At 32.9% G+C, this 19,796-nt stretch overlaps 1 protein-coding gene across 1 annotated transcript in view; it reads right to left on the bottom strand.

Annotated features, from left to right (window-relative positions):
- LOC140436425 (cubilin homolog) overlaps nucleotides 1-19,796 on the bottom strand; it is a 989,698-nt gene that overhangs the window by 581,083 nt on the left and 388,819 nt on the right. Inside the window, exon 2 of the mRNA XM_072525245.1 lies at nucleotides 10,984-11,204. Coding sequence (XP_072381346.1) covers nucleotides 10,984-11,204 — 221 coding nt within the window. The remainder of the gene's footprint in view (nucleotides 1-10,983; nucleotides 11,205-19,796) is intronic.

Here is a 19,796-nt window from a genome sequence, read left to right as displayed (position 1 = left end):
AATCAAGATGTATTTGCTTGTTTCATTGATTACAACAAGGCGTTTGATAACGTCAAGCATGACCAACTTTTAGAGATCTTGAAAGCTAAACAGTTAGACACTCGATGTAAGAATATTATCTACTCTGTATTATAATCAGAAGGCAGTCGCACGCATCGAAAATAGCACAACAAATGAAATTCAAATTAAAAAAGGAGTTAGACAAGGATGTATGCTGTCACCAATGCTATTTAAACTCTATTAGGAAGAAATTATGAAGAAAGCATTGGAGGACGAAGAGATTGGGATAAAAGTTAACGGCCAACCAATTAATAATATTAGATACGCAGATGATACCGTTTTAATGGCGGAGACAGTAGAAGACCTGCAAGCCATTTTAAACAAGGTAGTCACAGCTAGTGAAGAGAAAGGGTCAACAATGAACGCCAAGAAAACGAAATTTATGATTGTTTCAAAAAAACAAAGATTGAATGCAAACCTGTACATTCACAATAACGAAATCGAACGCGTGCACAAATATAAATATTTGGGAACAAGCGTTAACAACAATGACATCACAGAAGAAATAAAAACTGGAATTGAAAAGGCTCGAGCTGCTTTTGTTAATATGAAGGACATTCTGGGAAGTCATGACATTAACTTAAACCTGAAAATGAGATTGGTTAGATGCTACATCTTTTCGATACTACTGTACGGAGTTGAGACTTGGACTTTAAACAAGAGCAATACCGATAAACTAGAGGCCTTTGAAATGTGGATATACAAAAGAATTTTGAAAATACCTTGGACAGACAAAATAACAAATAGTGTAGTTCTTCGAAGAATGAACGAAGAACGGGAGCTGTTGATCACCATCAAGAGAAGAAATTTGGAATATCTTGGTCATGTGATGAGAGGGAAAAAGTACCGATTGCTCCAGTTAATTATCCAAGGAAGGATTCAGGGCAAACGAAGCGTGGGGAGACGACATGTATCTTGGCTGCGCAATTTAAGAGACTGGTTCCAGTGCACATCTAACCAATTATTTAGAGCAACAGCTTCAAAGATACGAATAGCAAGGATGATTGCCAAACTCCGTAGCGGAGAGGGCACTTGAAGAAGAAGATAGCACACAGTGAGAATAGAGTCGATAATATTTGTATTATAATAAGATGTGTAGCACACGGAGAAAAAGTCTATAGTTTATTAAAACGCGGTATAACTTTTAAATTGTACTGACAGTTTATTTTGCTCTAAAATTTTTCGCACACCCGGTAAATGTCTACAAATATTTTTTTTAAACAAATAGCGTTTTTCAAAAGCGGTTCACTTTGTGCATAAGCGAAGTTATAATAATGGAAAAATCTCACCCAATTTGTCCAGTAGTTTACAGCAACAGGAACAAACAGCAGATAAACTTCACTTCTGCCCTTTTGATTTAGAGTTTATCGCGACACATCAGAGTCTTTTCGAAAGTCTTCTTTAAAACATTTTATTAGATACTTTAACAAGACTGATACTCTATGACTATTTGACTTAATATGAGTTATTTAATAGAACGATGAAATACCAGTCAAATTTTTAAAAGTTTTTAACAAAAACAACCTGAATGTAGTATTAGCACTGTTTAATAAGATATACGATACTGGTCAAATTCCATCGGATTGGTTGAAATCTACATTTGTGCCCCTTCCCAAGAAATGGAATTCTAAGACCTGTAGTGAATATCGCCTTATAAGTTTAATGAGTCACACCCTTAAAGTATTCTTGCGTATTATCCATTCCAGAATACGAGCAAAATTAGAATACAGCATAAGTAAAACACAGTTCGGTTTTAGATGCGGTTTTGGAACTCGAAAGCCGCTCTTTGCAATACAAGTCTTGATTAAAAAATGTCTGGATCAACAGAAAGATGTTTACGCCTGTTTTATCGACTATGAGAAAGTATTCGATACTATCAAACATGACAAACTCATAGAACTATTACATCTTACAGGACTTGACACTAAGGACATCCAGATTATAAAATATCTATATTGGAATCAAACAGCCCACATGAATAATGGACATATGGTGAGTGAAAACGTAACCATTTCGAGAGGGTGAGACAGGGCTGTATTCTTTCGACAATGCTTTTCAACCTGTACACGGAACAAATATTTCTAGAGGCACTAAAAGAGTACAACGAGAATATCAAGATTAATGGCGTACCAATAAGTAATTTTCGATATGCAGATGATACTGTTATACTGGCCGATAACATCCAAGATTTACAGATGATGCTAAATAGAGTAAATACAACTGGCAACCAATTTAGCCTGAAGATCAATAGAAAGAAAACTAAATTTATGGTGATCAGTAAAAAGAACATTCAACATATCGACTTGAATATTGAAGCCGAACGTATTGAAAGAGTACACCGATTTAAATACCTGGGATATACAGTAAATGATAAGTGGGACCCAGACGTAGAGATTAAGATCCGAATTGAAATAGCAAGATCCAAATTCATCAAAATGAGAAAGCTCTTAAGCAACCGCCACCTAAGCGTTAACCTCCGATGGCGCGCCGCGAAATGCTACGTACTCTCTACGCTACTTTACGGAGTTGAAGGGTGGACGTAAACAGCAGCAACTATAAAGAAGTTAGCGGCTCTAGAATTGTGGCTGTATCGACGCATACTGAGAATACCTTGGACAGACAGAGTGACCAACACAGAGATATTAAGACGAATGGGTAAAGAGGTGGAATTGTTAACAACTGCTAAAAGGAGAAAAGCGTCATACCTGGGCCATGTGTTCCGTAATGATAAATCCTGGCTGAGAAACTTGAGAGAATGCGGCACAAAACAGAGAAACCTATCGTTTGATGGTCGCCAACCTTCGGTAAAAGACGGCACATAAAGAATTTAATAGAAGTTGATAAATTATCTATATTCGCAACCTGGCAACAATGTTGCCGTTAAAGCTTTATTATTATTTCTTAGAATTTAGTGCCTGCAATTTAGATATTCTACTATAGTTTATATATTGGTGGTATGAAAATACAGAAATAAAGTTTCCTCCAATAAAATTCCCTTAGTTTCCATCATCCATCTGTTTTGTTCAGATTCTCCCGTCCGCTGTAAATTCGACCAAAAGCAATTGAGTTTTGTACACCGAAAAAGTTCCTATTACGTACATTCGTGCTATGTTTTAATGGGTACACTGCAGTTGAAATTTAAAACGTTTACATATATACAGTTAAAAAATTAGCAGTATTTTAACTCTCAAAGGATTTTTAATTAAAAAAGTATGTGAATTTTGTTTAAAAGGTTTCTCTTTAATGTTATCGAAAATTTCAATCGAATTGTTAAGTGTGCAAGTATTACATTTAGGAATGTAGGTCTAATATGGATTTCATAAAATAGTGTGATTTTACAATATTTTTTATAGATTTCGAATTTTACGGACCGAAATTTGTATACAGAGTGGAACAACCAAGTCAATAGGTGCTTGTGTAAAAAACGCTTGGACACGTTGATTGGTATTTTTACTTGAACATTTTTTTAATTTTGCAAATTCCAAAATAAACTTATTATATCTACAGAAAACCCTTAGATACCATTCCAAGGACGACAATATCGCAGTAACAGAAAGACAGACTTAAAAATGCAAATATAGTTAAACAAATCAAAAAACAAAAGCACTAAAAAGTAGATGGTATGGACAAATTTTCAGCAAAAAAAAAACTTAGCTCCAAGAAGATTAGCAAATTGGACACCAGAACAAGAACTACTAAAAGGGAGACCCAAGATACGATGGCAGGACCAAGTTAAAAGAGATTTAAAAACACTGGAAATAAAGAACTGGGCAAGGACATTAGTAGATATCTTCTTGGCAAGTGTTAGATATGCCTAAGCTTATTGGCAACTGATTAAATAGCCAGAAATTGTCAGGACCTGTTAGCCGATGTAACGAATGGAAAAAGCAGTCGGCTGATCCACCGCGGCAAACGGTTGGGTGAAAAGTTCGTCAAAACGGTTACAATTTTCTGAGAAATGTATAGCATGTAATGAACATAAGTAAGATTTAGATATTGTTTATTAGGTGCAATGCTTTTATTTCTTTTATCATTTCAACCATCTACCGCATACGAAACCTTTTATGGTTTTAAAATTTCAAATTGTTGTAGTATGCATAATATCCATTACTCATTATCACTACATCATAGCTAGTACTCATTATACTACGCATCTGTATGTTTGGTTGCCTACCAGGCAAGAGAAAGATCGTTATAACCTCATTCGTTTTTACACGTATAGTGAATTAACGGTCCCTTACAATTTGAAGCAATATTTTTTAGTGAATTTATTATTAAATAAAAAATAAACATATTTAGAAATAGTTTCAAAAAAATTTTTTGGAGAAAGTAAGTATTAATTTTTATTGTATAAATAATTTTCTACATTGAATTTCACATTATTATCTAGCGTTATGGTGTCATTTTAGAAATATGCTTTATTGTCACTGAAAATTATTGAACAATTTTATGGACAAAGCTAAAAAAAAAATCAGTCAAAAAGTACAAAAAGTATAAAACAAAAACAAATATAATAAAAAAACAGAACAATACAATTTTAAATTAGTAAAATTATTGTATAACTTACATAATTTGTACAGACAACAACAAATGAGACAAATTGTAGCCACTGCTTGAGACACCCAAATGTAATTATAAACAATACTAATTTTGTTTCTTTGTTATAAATTAAGAAACTCGTCAACTGAATAATATGGTCTTTCAGAGAGATAGATTTTTGTCATCTAACGAAACTTAATGAAAGATGTTGCGGATTTAATTTCTCTTGGAAGGTGATTATAAAGTTTTTTTGCACTATATAGAATAGAATTCTTTACTAGCTGAGTGGACGGGATCGGTAAATAAACGTTACAATCCGAATTTCTAATGGAGTAGCCATGGTCAGGTCTATCGGGAAAAATGTTTAGATGCTTGCGAATCAAACAAACCGTTTCCAAAATAAATAAAGAGGAAAGCGTCAAAATTCCGTGATTTTTGAAGTAGGTCTTGCAATGAGTTGTTTTTTTGAGACCAAATAGATAACGAATTGCTCTTTTTCGCAACTTAAAAATAGAATCAAATTGGGCCGCTGTACTAGAACCCCAAAATGGAAGCCCATATCGAAGATGGGACTCGAACAATGAGAAATATGCCATTTTGACAGAAGATAAATTTAGTTCCTTCGAAACAGATCTTATTGCAAAGCAAGCTGAGGATAGTTTTTTCCTTAAGGAGTCAGTATGCAAGGACCATTTAAGATCGCTGTCGACAAGAATACCTAGAAATTTCACGGAATTAACGATAGTGATTTGGCTCTTATTCAAAAGCAAGGGTTGAATGACTTCTTTATAAGATAATGCTACTGTCTTATCCACGTTAAAGCTAAGTAAGTTGGAGTCTGACCAAGCCTTGGTTATAAGCAAATCAGCAGTTATAATTGAATGAAGCGTTGAAATATTAGAGCTGCTCCAAGTAATACTGGTATCATCAGCAAATAGAAAAATTTTCCCTTTAATTTTCAAGTAAGAGATGTCATTAATGAAAAGTAAAAAAAGAATGGGACCTAATACTGAACCTTGCGGTACTCCAGACTCAATGTCTTTACAACTAGAGTCGGTGTCTTTTATTCTAACCAATTGTTTCCTACCTACCAAGTAAGTTTTGAACCCATTAAAAGACACACCTCGAATTCCATAGAAAGTTAATTTTTTTAATAGAATGTCGTGATTTACGCAGTCAAAGGCTTTGGAATAGTCGCAGAAAACGGTGTCGGAGGAGAGGTTACTATTTAGTGATAGATATACCTCATGTAACACAGAAAACATGGCATCACTAGTATATTTATTAGACAAAAAGCCGAACTGATTTTGCGATAAAATATTATGTTTAAGGAGAAAGGGTATAAGTCGAACCTTTATAAGCCTTTCAATAATTTTTGATAGTGCTGGTAACAAGGCAATAGGTCTATAGTTGCAGACATCATATTTGTCTCCACCTTAATGAAGAGGAATAACGATGGCAGTCTTTAGGCAGTTAGAGAATGTACCTTTCTCAAGGGAATCATTTACTAGCGAGACCATGACCTCCAATACATTATGCGGAAGATTTGAGAAAATTTTAATAGATAATCCATGTGTACTACAGGACGATCTGCTTTTTATACTACGAATTGTTCGAATGAGTTCAGTCTTAGCAACTGGTCTTAAAAATAAGGTATCAGCAATGTTTTTTGAATTAGGGAGATAGGAAACTGGATCTTGTTGTGGCGAATTTATTATCAAACCATATATGGTTTCGTATGCATTTCATCTAAATTGCTATAAATCGTGAAGTTTTTGACAAGCCTACTATTTGCAGATGATTTTAAGATTTTTCGAGAAGTTTCAACTCTGCAGAACTCTGAGATGCTGCAACGTGATCTGAACTCAGTAAGTCAATGGTTCGATGATAATAAAATGTTTCTAAACACTTCTAAATGTCACGTTTTTACTATCATTCGAAAAACACAATACATGGAGAAACCAATATAAAATTTCTAGTACTCTAGTTGGAAGAAAGACCACTTGCAAAGATTTGGGAGTAATGTTTCAGCAAAATTTGAGATTTAATGAACATTATCGGATCATCATTGGAAAGTTATACAGAACATTCTTTAAAAGATTTGAAACTCTAATATCATTATACAATGCACTGGTAAGGCCTTACTTTTAGTATGCCTCTATTATATGGGCACCACAAATTGAATTCAATCTTTATCTGATTGAAAAGGTTCAAAAACGATTCTTGAGGTTTGTTTATGTCAGAAAGTTTGGTATCTATCCATACATGATTTCCTATAATGCTATGTTAACTTGTTTTAAAGTTCAGCGACTGGATAATAGAAGAAATTTTCATTCAGCCCTTTTTATTTACTATGTTGTAAATCACAAAAATATAAAGATTGGTTTTTATAAACAATATTAAGTTTAATGTTCCAAAAATGCATCTAAGAATTAATAATAAACGACTGTTCTCAACTTATAAGAGCCATTTATTCACCCATAAATAAGCTGTTAGAAGAATGTAACCATGTGATAATCAACTGTGATATAGACTTTTTAAATTTTTCTGTGAAACAAATAAAAGTTGCTTTTGAAACAAATTTCTAGTCTGCAAAAGTTGTTGTCCTAAAATTTAATTTAGTTGTATAGTGTTTTTTACTAGTTTTATTCTGTCTGGGTTTATTTTTAATATAGTTATTAGTTTTTAGTAGTAATAAACACTCTTTTAATGTAATAAAATAACAATCATTTTGTGTTTTAAAGGAGGTTAAATAAATAAATAAATAAAAAAGTAATTATCAACATTCGGTTTTATAATTAATATAAAATATTTTTAAATAACTTTTTTACTATTCTTTTATGTTGTTCCTTTCTTAAGCACATTTATGTCATAAAACGTAAGAGGCATTAGGTTTTAATGACCAATATTATCTAACGAATCGCATTTAATAAGAAAGACCAAATTTATTACAACCAAAATATTGTAGTTCTAATTCCCAACGGCATTTCCTTATGGTGATATAAATTACACCTTATCGATATCTCGTTTACGTCTCCCGTTTATTTAAGTCATAATTTACGGCCGCCCTATATTTCCTAACAGTATAATATTATTTATCACATTACATCTATTCCGTTGTGTACATTTGAAATGGAATTTTATACATATGCAAAGTAGAATTTGGTGTATGCAGTCAGATTTGGGCTTCTCGAAGTACACAGTGACAAGAAGTAATAAATCTAGAGCGTGCACATTCAACCATATTTTGTAATATTAAGAAGATGAATTTCATGAGAATTTGTGGGAGGTTTTATTGTAAAAGTGACTGTTGCGGATATAGGCTAACAACGACATAAATTTTGATATATTGGTTGATGTTTTAAGGGCTTATCTCATTGTTAAACATATATTGCAGGTCCTAAAATCAAACCAAAGGTACAGTCTATCCCAAACCCTTCTTTCAGTGAGTCACTAATTGTGACGTCATACAGGATTTTAAGAATGTCGAGAATTATTGCATGACATTTTAGTTAAATCTGACATTTACAGGATCGTAATCGGCCAAATCTGAAAAGGTTTTTTTTTAAATATGGAATAACAACTTTAACAATTTTCCTACACAACGAACTATACCTCCCTGGACTATTAATTTTCCCACTATTGATATATCCCTCACGGCCTATCCAAAGAGTACCACAAATCCCATAATCATTAACAAATTATATCAAGAACGGATATCAGAATACACTGGTTATAACAAGATTTTTCTGATGCGTCAAGAACTGAAAACGGACATGCAGCGGCCTTTATTCTAAGAAAGTCTAAATATGCAGTTCGCATCCCTCAATTCTGCAGCATTTTCACGGGAGAAGCAATCGCCATTTTAAAAGCATTAGACATGTGTAAGAGTCATGCAAGCTCAAACTTTCTTATCATTACTGACTTTTTATCTGTTCTTCAGAGCTTAAGGCAAATATATCCAGTACATGCTATCCTGCAACAAATACCATTAGCACTTTATCACCTACAAAACAGACACGTGAACGTTAAATTTCTCTAGGTACCATCACATACAAGTATCGCAGGAAATGAAAAAGTAGATGAATTAGCAAAGAAACCTGCTACTGACGAGCAAACTGAAGTAATCACTACAATTTCATTCTGTAATATCCTGCTCATTATTAAACAGTACTGTGTAAAAAATTGGCAACAAATGTGGAATTCTAATAAGTCTAACCTTAAAAACGTTAAAAGTAGGATTGGCACTAAACTACAATTTCCAGAAAACAGAAGGCAACAGGTGATTATCAACCGACTAAGAATGGGACATACAGCGTTAACTCACCAGCATCTCATAACAAAAGAACTACCACCTGAATGTTCCTATTGTGAATGTCCAATAACTGTTCAACATATATTGATTAAATGTCCGCTTTTTTCCTACGAAAGAGCCATCAACAACGTACCAGAAGAAGCAAAGAAACTTAAAGATATTTTAAACTGTAATCGTTGATTGAATAACCCATTTGGGTTATTCAATCAACGCTGTAATGTATCAAATTCCTTAAGGACATACGTTTACTAAGAAATTTAAGTTATATTATATGTATAATTTTGTAATTTGGTAATTTATTATTTGTAATTTAATACGCAATTTGTAATTAGTATATTTAATAACAACTGTAAAATTTGTAAAACCTGCTAATAACCTTTAATGGTTAATGCGAAAATTCTAAATAAAAAAATAAAATAAAATAAAAAAAAAACTTTCCTGTATATAAATTTTTATTACGCATTATTTTGGAACGGCAGTTTGTCATAATTCCTATTCTATACATTCCAAGGAAAGAGCTTAATTAGCTAAGATTTATTTATGGATTTAATATTATTTATTGCAGAAACTATGGAATTGGAGTGTTTGTTTTTGTTTATTTAAAATAACGCTTATAGAATCTTTTAAGAGTTGACTGTGAAATAAAAATTTTTACTGGCAATTGCAATGCATCAAGGCAAACATTCCTGTGATAAAATAGCATCGATTGAAATTAGTCATATTCGGATAAGTAATTTACCGATAAGTTTCTGTAGCACCCAATTGTTTAATTTTGTGAAGATTTATCATTAAATACTGGAAATAGTTTAAATTTTAAATAGTGAAGCAATTGATTTTTGAGTTAATCTACCAGTTCCGGTATGCAGATGAAATAGTATTAATGGAGTTTAATTAAAAAACAAGATACCGAATGTAAGTTTATCTTCTATTTTTATGAATAACAAAAATGAATATTACATTTTCGGATATACAATCCGATTCAGAATCTGATTCATTAAAATGAATGATTACAGGGGATATGTGGCTGGTATCAATTATATCTTACATTTCAAGAAAATGTCGTGGTTCTAAAAAGAACCGTTTTAATACATATACATATCCAGAACGGTAATAGTTTAAGATATTTTCTTCCAGTCTTCCAGTATTCATTTATATCTTCTGCATGTCTTACATATTCCTTCCATTTTTCTGGTGTAACCTTGAATTTAACCACAATTATTATCCAATTATTATCTACGAATTTTAGTACGCTTGAATTACCTGTACTAATACTTCTTTCCAAATACTAAATACAGTACTTTTGTTTACAGTACCTGCAGAACTTATTTTTGCATCATAATATCTCTTAGAATCTGACCAAACATTCTCAATTGGGTTAAACTGGCAGTAATCTGGAGACAATCTCAATACTGTATGACTATGTTGAAATGCCAGTACATCTAATCTGTAGAATAAAACAAATATAATCTCATCTATTAAATATGTCTTAATACATACTTGAAAACTTTATCTGGTAAATGTTTTTTTACCATCTCCAATAATTCAAGTTTCATCATAGTTGTTGAAACACGTATATATCTCCCTTTTAACCATTCTACTAAAAAGTGCTTAGTCCAACTTTAATTTAATATTTTTTCCACTATACTGAAGTGGTAAGGTGCATTGTCCATAATTATTAACGACGGTTCTTCTAAATTTGGCAAATCACAAACCCACTGCATTCTTAAGGAAATTGTTAAGAAACTTGCCTTCTACTATGGTGTCAACAATCCCAAGCCAAAGTCTGCAGTCATATGCAAATACAAAACCAATACCTATATTACCCACATACAAGAATGCATCATCTATCAAATAGCATACTGATTAATATTTAGGGATTCGTCCTTTTCTTATAAAATAGCAAAAATATTCGAAGTGCCAATAACTGGGCTTGTGCTGACTACTAGGGCACTTACCCTATATAAATGTATTTATAAAATTAATAAAAGAAATATAAATGTTGTTTTAAAATGTTTTGAAATATTTCCAGACTATTGTAGGTAAAAATAAAATACATATTTTATGCTTACCTGTAAATAACCCCCTTCGCAATGTGTAGCGTTGAGCAGGTTTCCAATTTTAAATTTGTTGAATTTTATCCTGAGGATCCAATCCTTCGGTGTTCCGCGAAACGAGCGAAACCGATACCAACACGTCATCGGTTTACCGAAATTATCCTGCGTCACCTCCGGAGAAGATACATCCTCATAAATCTCGACCGTCTTGTTGCACTGGTCCTTTTTTGCATCGCCTGCAATAATAGAAATAAATATTAGAAATAAATTATTGTATGCACGTTTTCAGTTTATTGGTAGATTTCTTTCTGGTTAGATAAAATTTATCGAGAAAAATATATATTTTTCGAAAAATGAAAACAATAAATAAAAATCTAAGTAATAAGGAGTTATAATATTACATAAATATCAAGTATTCATCGTTTTTGTTTAGTACTAACTATTTAATTTAAAACTATGTCTTTGGGGGATATATTTAACATTAACCTCTTAATTGCTTTCTATACAATTTGTATTTTATTGATTACTTTCTGTGAAGGCTCAATGTTTGGGGCCTTAACAGAGCTTTTGGTCAATATATGGAGCAGATATTCAAACTGGGAGTACACACTAATCAAAGGCCTTCCTGTTCAAGGGAAGGGAATATCTACTCTGCCTACTTCTATTAGTTTTCCGTCAGCTGTCCATGTTAGTCCCATTATAAGTGTTTTACTCTGTTGTTTAATTGCCTCTTCCTAATTTAATCTCGGGGTCTAGATACTTATAAATATACACTTCTTCAATTTGCGTGGAATTAGTTGAAATTGTTTTGGCTAGTACAAAGTTGGTTATTTATTTTATTTATTTTACGTACAAGAGCTCTGAAAGTCTTAAAGAAGTTGACAAGCATGATCTACCAGATCTGCAATAAGTCGGCTGCAAACCTCAAGTTGTTTAAAAACAGAAGGGATTTCTCCTTGTTTAGTGCCTTTATTTAAGGGAACTGTGTTTATGTCGCTATAATACATTCTCATTGCAGCTGTTACGCTATTACACATCTTCCAAAGAAAATTTGTATTCCTGTTTCTATTACTGCATCCGGGCCATGATTTTATGGCCTTTTATTCTCGAATGGCCCTTGATCCATATAATTATTACATTTAATCCTAATTGTATAGTTTCATAAAGAATTTTAAGAATTTTCAGTTCAATGTGATTTATGTGTTTGACAGTTTGAATGTTGTTAAATCTGTCGACTACGCTTTTACTGTCAGTAAATATAACATAGTTGCTAGTCGGATTCAGTACTACATACTGAAGAGCAAACATTATTACCATTATTTCTGCTGTGTATATTGAACATTCACTGGGTAAGCTATACTGGTGATGGTAATTTTTATTTTCGTGGAACATTGCACAGTCCGTTTAATTTGCATCTTTTGGCCCATCAGTAAAAATGTACTGATAATTTATCAATTTTTCTTTAATAATTATATCAAACATATTTAGGAGTAAATGTGAGTTTAAGTAACATATTTCAACCTTTCTAGAAAATAGTGTTTTTGCCATTTTGCCGCAGTAGGGCGGAATTTGGCTTTTATAGAGAATATGGTTATATTTTACCGTACTTAGATAGCTTTCTACAAGAGGTATAGATTTTTTAGTTCTCCAGTACCTGTGGGTGAGGTCTAAAACTGATAGCTCATTAAGATATTGAAGGTATTTACAATTTTTCGACATAAGTCGGATTGTAAATTTGTCGCTAAAGAATTGGCGGCGTAAATGCAATGGATGTTTCACCGCTTCATATTCCATTATTTCGACTGGAGTGGATTTTACATAACCTAGGCATAATCTCAGGCATTTATTTTTTTGAACTTCAAGTATGTTTAGATGTGTATTGACCGCTGATCCAATTAAATGACAGTTGTAGTCGAAAATCGGCCTGATCATGTTACGGTAATACATCAAAGCTTTATTTGGGTCTGCTCCCCAATTTGTTTTACAGAAAGCTCTTCAAATGTTTATTGAGTTTTCTGTTTTTTTAACAAATTAATGAATGTGATCTTTCCATAACAATTTTCTGTCTAGATAGGTACCAAGATACTTAATAGAGTTTTTTATAGGGAAATTAAATTTTCTCACATTAAGATTTTCATTTTCATTAACATTTTCACGTTACTAAAATAATAATTGGTGCTACAGAAAAAGGAAAAATCATGTTGTACACTGAGTACACTGGTTAACTCTTTTGCAAAAAGAATCTAATTGTTTTGATAAACACTTTAAATTTACCATCATCATTATCATATAGTCTATACTGTCCGTTACTGAACATAGGCCTTCTAACTCTATATGCATAAAATATAGGACCCCACTTCATTACGCGATTAATTCACCTTCCACCATTTATTCTCATAACGTGAGCAGTAAGTACCCTTTTGCAGCCTTAGCTGTTTTATTTGTTATCTGTTATCCGTTAGCACATTTTAAATGTTGAATTAGTTTGAATTTTCACACTTAATGTGTTGCATATCTGTGATCTATTCATAAATCTACTAGTGCAGCAATTATTGTCTTTGCTCCACAGAGCCAAGTGCTCTCACGTAGTCTATAAATGTTAAGACTAGTGGTTTATTGTACTCATGTTTTTAAACTAATAGGTGATTGTTTGTACCGTATAAATATAAAAGCTTGTAGTAGGCTGTTTTAGGCCCATAGCTTAGAAATTCTCTTTCATCTCCTTCTGTCTCTAGCTTCTTTCCTCCAATTGTCTATCTTCTTTTCTTGTAGATGTACTATTCCGTTTTCTCCAGGGATTTTATTGTTTTCCATCACAGTTAAAACTTCCTTAACCTTATCTTTAGTTGGTCTTTTAATATGATTTCCATACATTGGTATTGATTCTCGTTCATTGTCGGTTTCCTCCTCTATTTCACCGTTCAGGTGTTCTTCGAAATATTGTTTCCATCTCTCCAATGGTCGCTGTCCATTTCCTATCAGATTACCTTCTTTGTCTTTAATGTATGTCGTTTTTGAATTGTAATCTCTGCTTATTTCTTTAACATCTTTGTAAAAATATTTTATGTCCTTCCTTTGGTATCTTTCTTCGATATTTTAAAGTTGTCTCTCTAAAAGTTCTCTTTTCTTCTTCCAATAAATTTTCTCTAGTAATTTTCTTTGCTCATTATATATTTCTTTAATATTATCATTTTTGTCTGCAACATCTTTTGTCTTTATAGATATTCGCTTTAATTCTATTTATTTTTCACATTCTGTGTTCAACCATTCTTTCTTATTTTTCCTTTTACTCTTTGTAATTCTATTCATAGCTGCCTTTATACCATTTTTGAGTATTTGCCAGTTTTCTTCTATGCCATTTAATTGAAATGTTACGTCGCGGTTATAAATATTGTTTAGATCTTGCCTATACTTGTTGGCTACTTCAACTGTTTTCAGTTCGTCGTTAATATATCTTATGTTTTGCCTTCTTTTGAGTTTCATTTTTTCTGAATACTCATACTTTAACTTAACTACGACCATATAATGGTCTGAATCAACGTAAGCTCCTCTGTAGGTTCTTACGTTAGTTACAAGTTCTGACAATTTATCCTGAATTACCACATGATCCATTTGGTTTATTTGTATGATAACCGGAGCTTAAACTAAGTGTAAGAGGTTTCAAGACTTAAATATTTTTATTTTTTAAAACATAATTTGAAAATAATGTATATACAATTTTCGGAAGATCCAGTATATTGCTAATTTTCACAATAATGAAAACATATCTTATATTTTAAAAGTGTTCACGAGTCTGTGACCTTACAAAAAAATATCGTTCGAGCAGCACAATAAAATTGCAAATTTTTAATCTATTTATTAATTATAAAAAAATCAATGCAAGATTAACCATTTAAAATTCTCTTAGCATAGCTATTATTTCATTAGCCTGCGCAATTTCCATAAAAATAAGAGAAAAAGCCCTGTAAGTAGATTTCTATGTAAATAAAATAATAATGTTTCGCTACATAAATTTTTAACGACGCCGTTATCAAAGGTAAATGGGTGAATGCGCTCAGATTTTCCGAAAGAAAACAGGGTTTTCATTAGCCAGTATATAGGGTGGCTACTTCAGCGTTGTCCCTAAACTTTTGTTTAATTATTGTTTTTTATTTTTTTGCTATTTTTTATAAATACAAATTTTATTTTGGTTTAAAGCAGATTTCAACCAATATAAGTTATTCTCTGTTCACAAATTGTTGAGAGCACGAAATATGCCTTAAACTCATAAAACGGTCGTAAATCATAGGCGTTCCTAAGGTGTTTATTCATTAAATAATAATATAATGTTTTAATACTGTTATATATAATATTGATAATATTTTAATACTAATATATTTAGCAAAAAAACAATTAAAACTTTCACGACTAATATTGGTTATTATATTATATTAATAAAAATAAGAATTTAACCTTTAACAATTTTGTAAATAAGAATACCTTATCTCTTTGGATATTTCAATACTAATCTTCACGTTTAATCACTTTACTAGAAAACCTGGAATTCATATCCGAATGTACTATTCGTTGCAAGATAATTAAGATGGAATTCCCCAGATTTTTAATAATATAATTATATTCGAAACCTAACTTGAAAGGGTGAAGTTATTACGAACGAAAACAATTTTTTTGTTTAGTACGTTTTTGATCGCATGTAATTTACGGCTCGTCGGTGTTTCCGCGTCTATGGTAGTAATTAGCGTCTCGAATATTTCTTTTGCGAATTATATGCAGTGCGTGAGTGATTTTTTATTCCATATACCTACGAACATATACGTACCTTTCGCTCGTGCTCGTTTTGTTGGATTGTTTGTGATGGCTTCATCATCAAGTTTTACACCGGTACTGTTGCGTACAGTCAGTAATTCTGTCTATTCACCAAGAGAGTAGACTATTGTCCTGAATGTTCACGATGCTCTGGTTTCTCAGAATCCCACAAATACTGTTCGCAACATAGTCGAAAGTTGTGCCAACATGACTGGCGTAGGAGAGTCAACTTTATATAGGTTCCTATCAGAAAGAAAAAAACACGGTATAGCTAACCCAAACACAAACGAAAACTTAAAGAGAGGAAAAAAGCCTATTGAAATTGATGAATTTGCCAAAAATGGTATTCGAAGGAAAATTCTTGGATTTTTTTTTCAAAAAAGAAATACCAAACCTAAACAAAATTTTACAAGAAGTTAGAGACGACCCGGATTTGCCTCATATCGGACGAACTAAATTGTGGCAAGTTTTAAAAGAATTAAATTTCCGGTGGGAGAAATCAGACCGAAAATCACTTTTGATTGACCGGGAGGAGAAGATGATGTTGGAGAAGAAATTATCTAAGATTCATACGAAAATTCCGGGCTGAAGAAAGGCCCATCTTCTACCAGGATGAAACGTGGGTAAACTCAGGTCATACTCTAAAAAAAATTTGGTCAGATAAAAATATATTAAGCTCCAGGCAAGCCTTTATGGAAGGTTGGTCTACTGGTATCTCCCCACCTTCTGGTAAAGGCAGTAGATTAATAATTTCTCACATTGGCAGTGAAAAAGGATTTGTTAAGCATGGTTTGTTGGAATTTCATTCCAAAAGCATTAAAGACTATCACGAAGAGATGACAGCTGATGTTTTCGAAGAGTATTTTGAGCAAATGATTGAACACATACCACCAAATTCAATTATAGTATTAGATAATGCACCTTATCATTCACGACTAGTAAAAAGATTTCTAAAGAATGCGTGGAAGAAACAGGATATTCTTGACTGGCTGCGGAATAAGTATCTGCCTTACGAAGATGGAATGGTAAAAGTAGAACTTTTAAAAATTGCCCGGCAACACAAATCTAAGTTCAAGAAATACGTAGTTGACAAAATGGTGGACAGGCGAAACATCACAGTCTTTAGACTTCCACCCTACCACTGCGAAATAAATCCAATTGAACTTATTTGGGCACAAATGAAAAGTTATGTGGCTAGAAAAAATACGTCATATAAAATACAAGCTGTACGTGAATTGTTATACGAGTCTTTATAACATATTAGAAAACAAAACTGGAAACATGCAGTAAGACATGTATTAGAAGAAGAACAAAAAATGTGGGATCTTGATAACATAATTGATGCGACCGTAGAGATTATTAACCTAATTATTAACCCTCAAGACGACTCGGATTCCGAAGTTGATCCTATTTATTTTGAATTTGAATAGTTTTCTAATCGTAATTATATAAGGTAAGTAATAGTAGTTGTAATCGTAAGGTATTAAAGGGGAAAGGCGCAAAATGTCGCTTGTCAAAATCTTCAATGTGTTTTAAATGTATCCATTTTTTTTTCAAATCCTGAGAAAACTAAAAAACATTTTGAAAAATTTAAAGGCAGAATGAAATATTTTTTAGAATAAATAAAAAGTTTCTTTTGCATGCAATATTTTCAATTAAAAATTATACTATATTTTCTCTTTTATTTTCACCCCTGTTACATAACATATTAAAATAAACATTGTAGAAGTTTTCAGGGACTTTCTGCCCTGAGTAATAATGTAATCTTTCATTCTGCGTTTAAATTTTTCAAAAATATTTATTAGTTTTCTCCGGATTCGAAAATAATGGATACATTTAAAACACATTGGAAATTTTGCCAGGCGACATTTGGCGCCTTTTTCCTTAATTAAATAAATGTATCATTTACAAATGGCAAGAAACTTTTTATTTTTGAATAAAATAAATTAGTTTTATTAAAAAATACAATTTACATAAGTACAATTTAAAAAATATATTTATTTAGTTCAAATAAATGTTTCAATCATATACTCTACGACACTGGTCGTTCATTTCTAACCATTGAAAATACCCCCGTAATAGGATTATAAGGTATTGTATTCCTTCAGATATAAGGTGGGTTAGTCGAAAACGTCTTAAACCGTCAGTTTTAGGTTGGTTTTTACTATTATATCGTATTACCTATCCTCTCTGTATTTCAGTTTTTTAATTAGGGTTAAACTTTTAGTGAGCTATCAACAAATTGTAAACCGTGTATAGGTTTAAAGCAATAAATAATAAAATACAATATGTGCTGATATTAGGTGCTTGTATTCAGACACAACGAGTGTGAAATTATTTAATAATCTCAGATTCTATGGGTGCTAGTTCACTGATAAATGTTAAGTAGCTATATACTTCAAGTACTAGCTAAACTGCTTCTTTGTTCTTAAATCTTTTTTGTTTTCGCCTTTTATGAGGAGGCGTGGTCCAAATGTTCGAAACGTACCTCTGCCTTAGAGGGTGGGCAGAACCCCCTTCCAGCCTCGGTTATGCAGGATTCCTTCAGCGTGGCCACGATTCTATCCGAGACCGCACGCAGAGATTGTTCGGATACTATCGCCGTCAATGCCAGAGAACTATCTGATAAAAAATACCCTCCTCAAACGTGAATTACCGACGGAAATGTCCTGATTAAGACGCAACGATAGCACAGCATTTTCTCACTACAACTAAACCCATCTCTCTCTCGGTTCCCCCCTGTTTATATTCAATCTCATCCCTTCTCATTCTACCTTACCTTCTTGCTTGCTCCTGGGCATTCTGCCTTTCTTTGGTTCGCCTTTCTTCTTGTTCCTCTCTCCAACGTTCTCGTCACATATCTGTGAACTGCTTCCAACCTATCTGATGACATAAGCATCTCCTCCACCAGTTTCGTGACTGATTGAACCCTACTTCCTCTCTTAAGCAGGCTCCTCTGGTCTATCCATCTAATAGTGGCTTCCCACGATCTGCGATTGTACAGATCATCGCGGACAGCCGATCAGCACGGACGGCAACGCACCGCAGACAGAGCTCTTCCTACGGTCCGTGATAGTCTGTGTAGGTCCGTGACAGTAGTGTTTGATTTAACATTATTTCAAAATGCCAAGTGAAAGAGAAGTAAAGTTTAAGTAAAAACTGCAAAACAACTTTGACAACACTACAGACAAGACAACTACTCGTGACAGCGAATGAAAAACTTCTGACTTGCACTTGTCGTCTGTTAAAACACAGACGCGCTAGGATCGCGTCGCACGAGCATGTACCGCACCTTTGATGTTACCGACTCTAGATGGATAGGACGCACCAGCACGGACGTGTCGGTGCTACCACGGACGAGACCTTTCCCACGGTGCGTGGTGCGGGCTGGTCCGCTTACGTCCGCAATATCGCCGACCGTGGGAAGCCGCTTTTACTTCGTCAACCGCCTAACCATCAATTTGGTCTTCATGTGGTTTTAATGTATTTTCTAAATATGTGGAAAATCTCCCTGTCCTTTATTTATTGTATATAACTCAGCTACCGTCTTGCAGTTTATTGGATGGAGAATGGGTTACTGGTCTTTTTAGCTTTTTTGTTGCTTTCCTCAGAGATTACTCAGTGCTGCTATCATCTATTAGTTTTTTCTGTTAAGAAGTAATTGACTGTTTGATATTTTGAATTTCTCTTTTAAGTCTTTAACTAGCACTGTGTAAAGTATTTTCATCTTAAGGAACTCTGGATTGTTGTCACCTCCTTTTTAGTTTTTCCCTTTAATTAACTTTTTAATTTCTTTTGGATAGTATCTTTTTTGATCGTACAGTAGGAGAGCTCTTTCTTGACCATTTTTATATATTTTAAATAAATAACTTTACTTCCTTATGTAATTATTCAGATTTTTTTTAATGGTCTTCTTCATCTTAGCCTTCCTGTCCATTCCGAACTTTGGCGATTATTCTGGATATTATGATTTGTTGGTTGCTATACGCAATAGCTGTGTTGAGGTCTTTTTATACCATGCT

This window comes from Diabrotica undecimpunctata, chromosome 3, assembly GCF_040954645.1.
Source record: "Diabrotica undecimpunctata isolate CICGRU chromosome 3, icDiaUnde3, whole genome shotgun sequence".
NCBI classification, from domain to species: domain Eukaryota; kingdom Metazoa; phylum Arthropoda; class Insecta; order Coleoptera; family Chrysomelidae; genus Diabrotica; species Diabrotica undecimpunctata.
The sequence above is the reverse complement of the archived record's forward strand: the minus strand, read 5'-3'. Positions and strand labels throughout refer to the sequence as shown.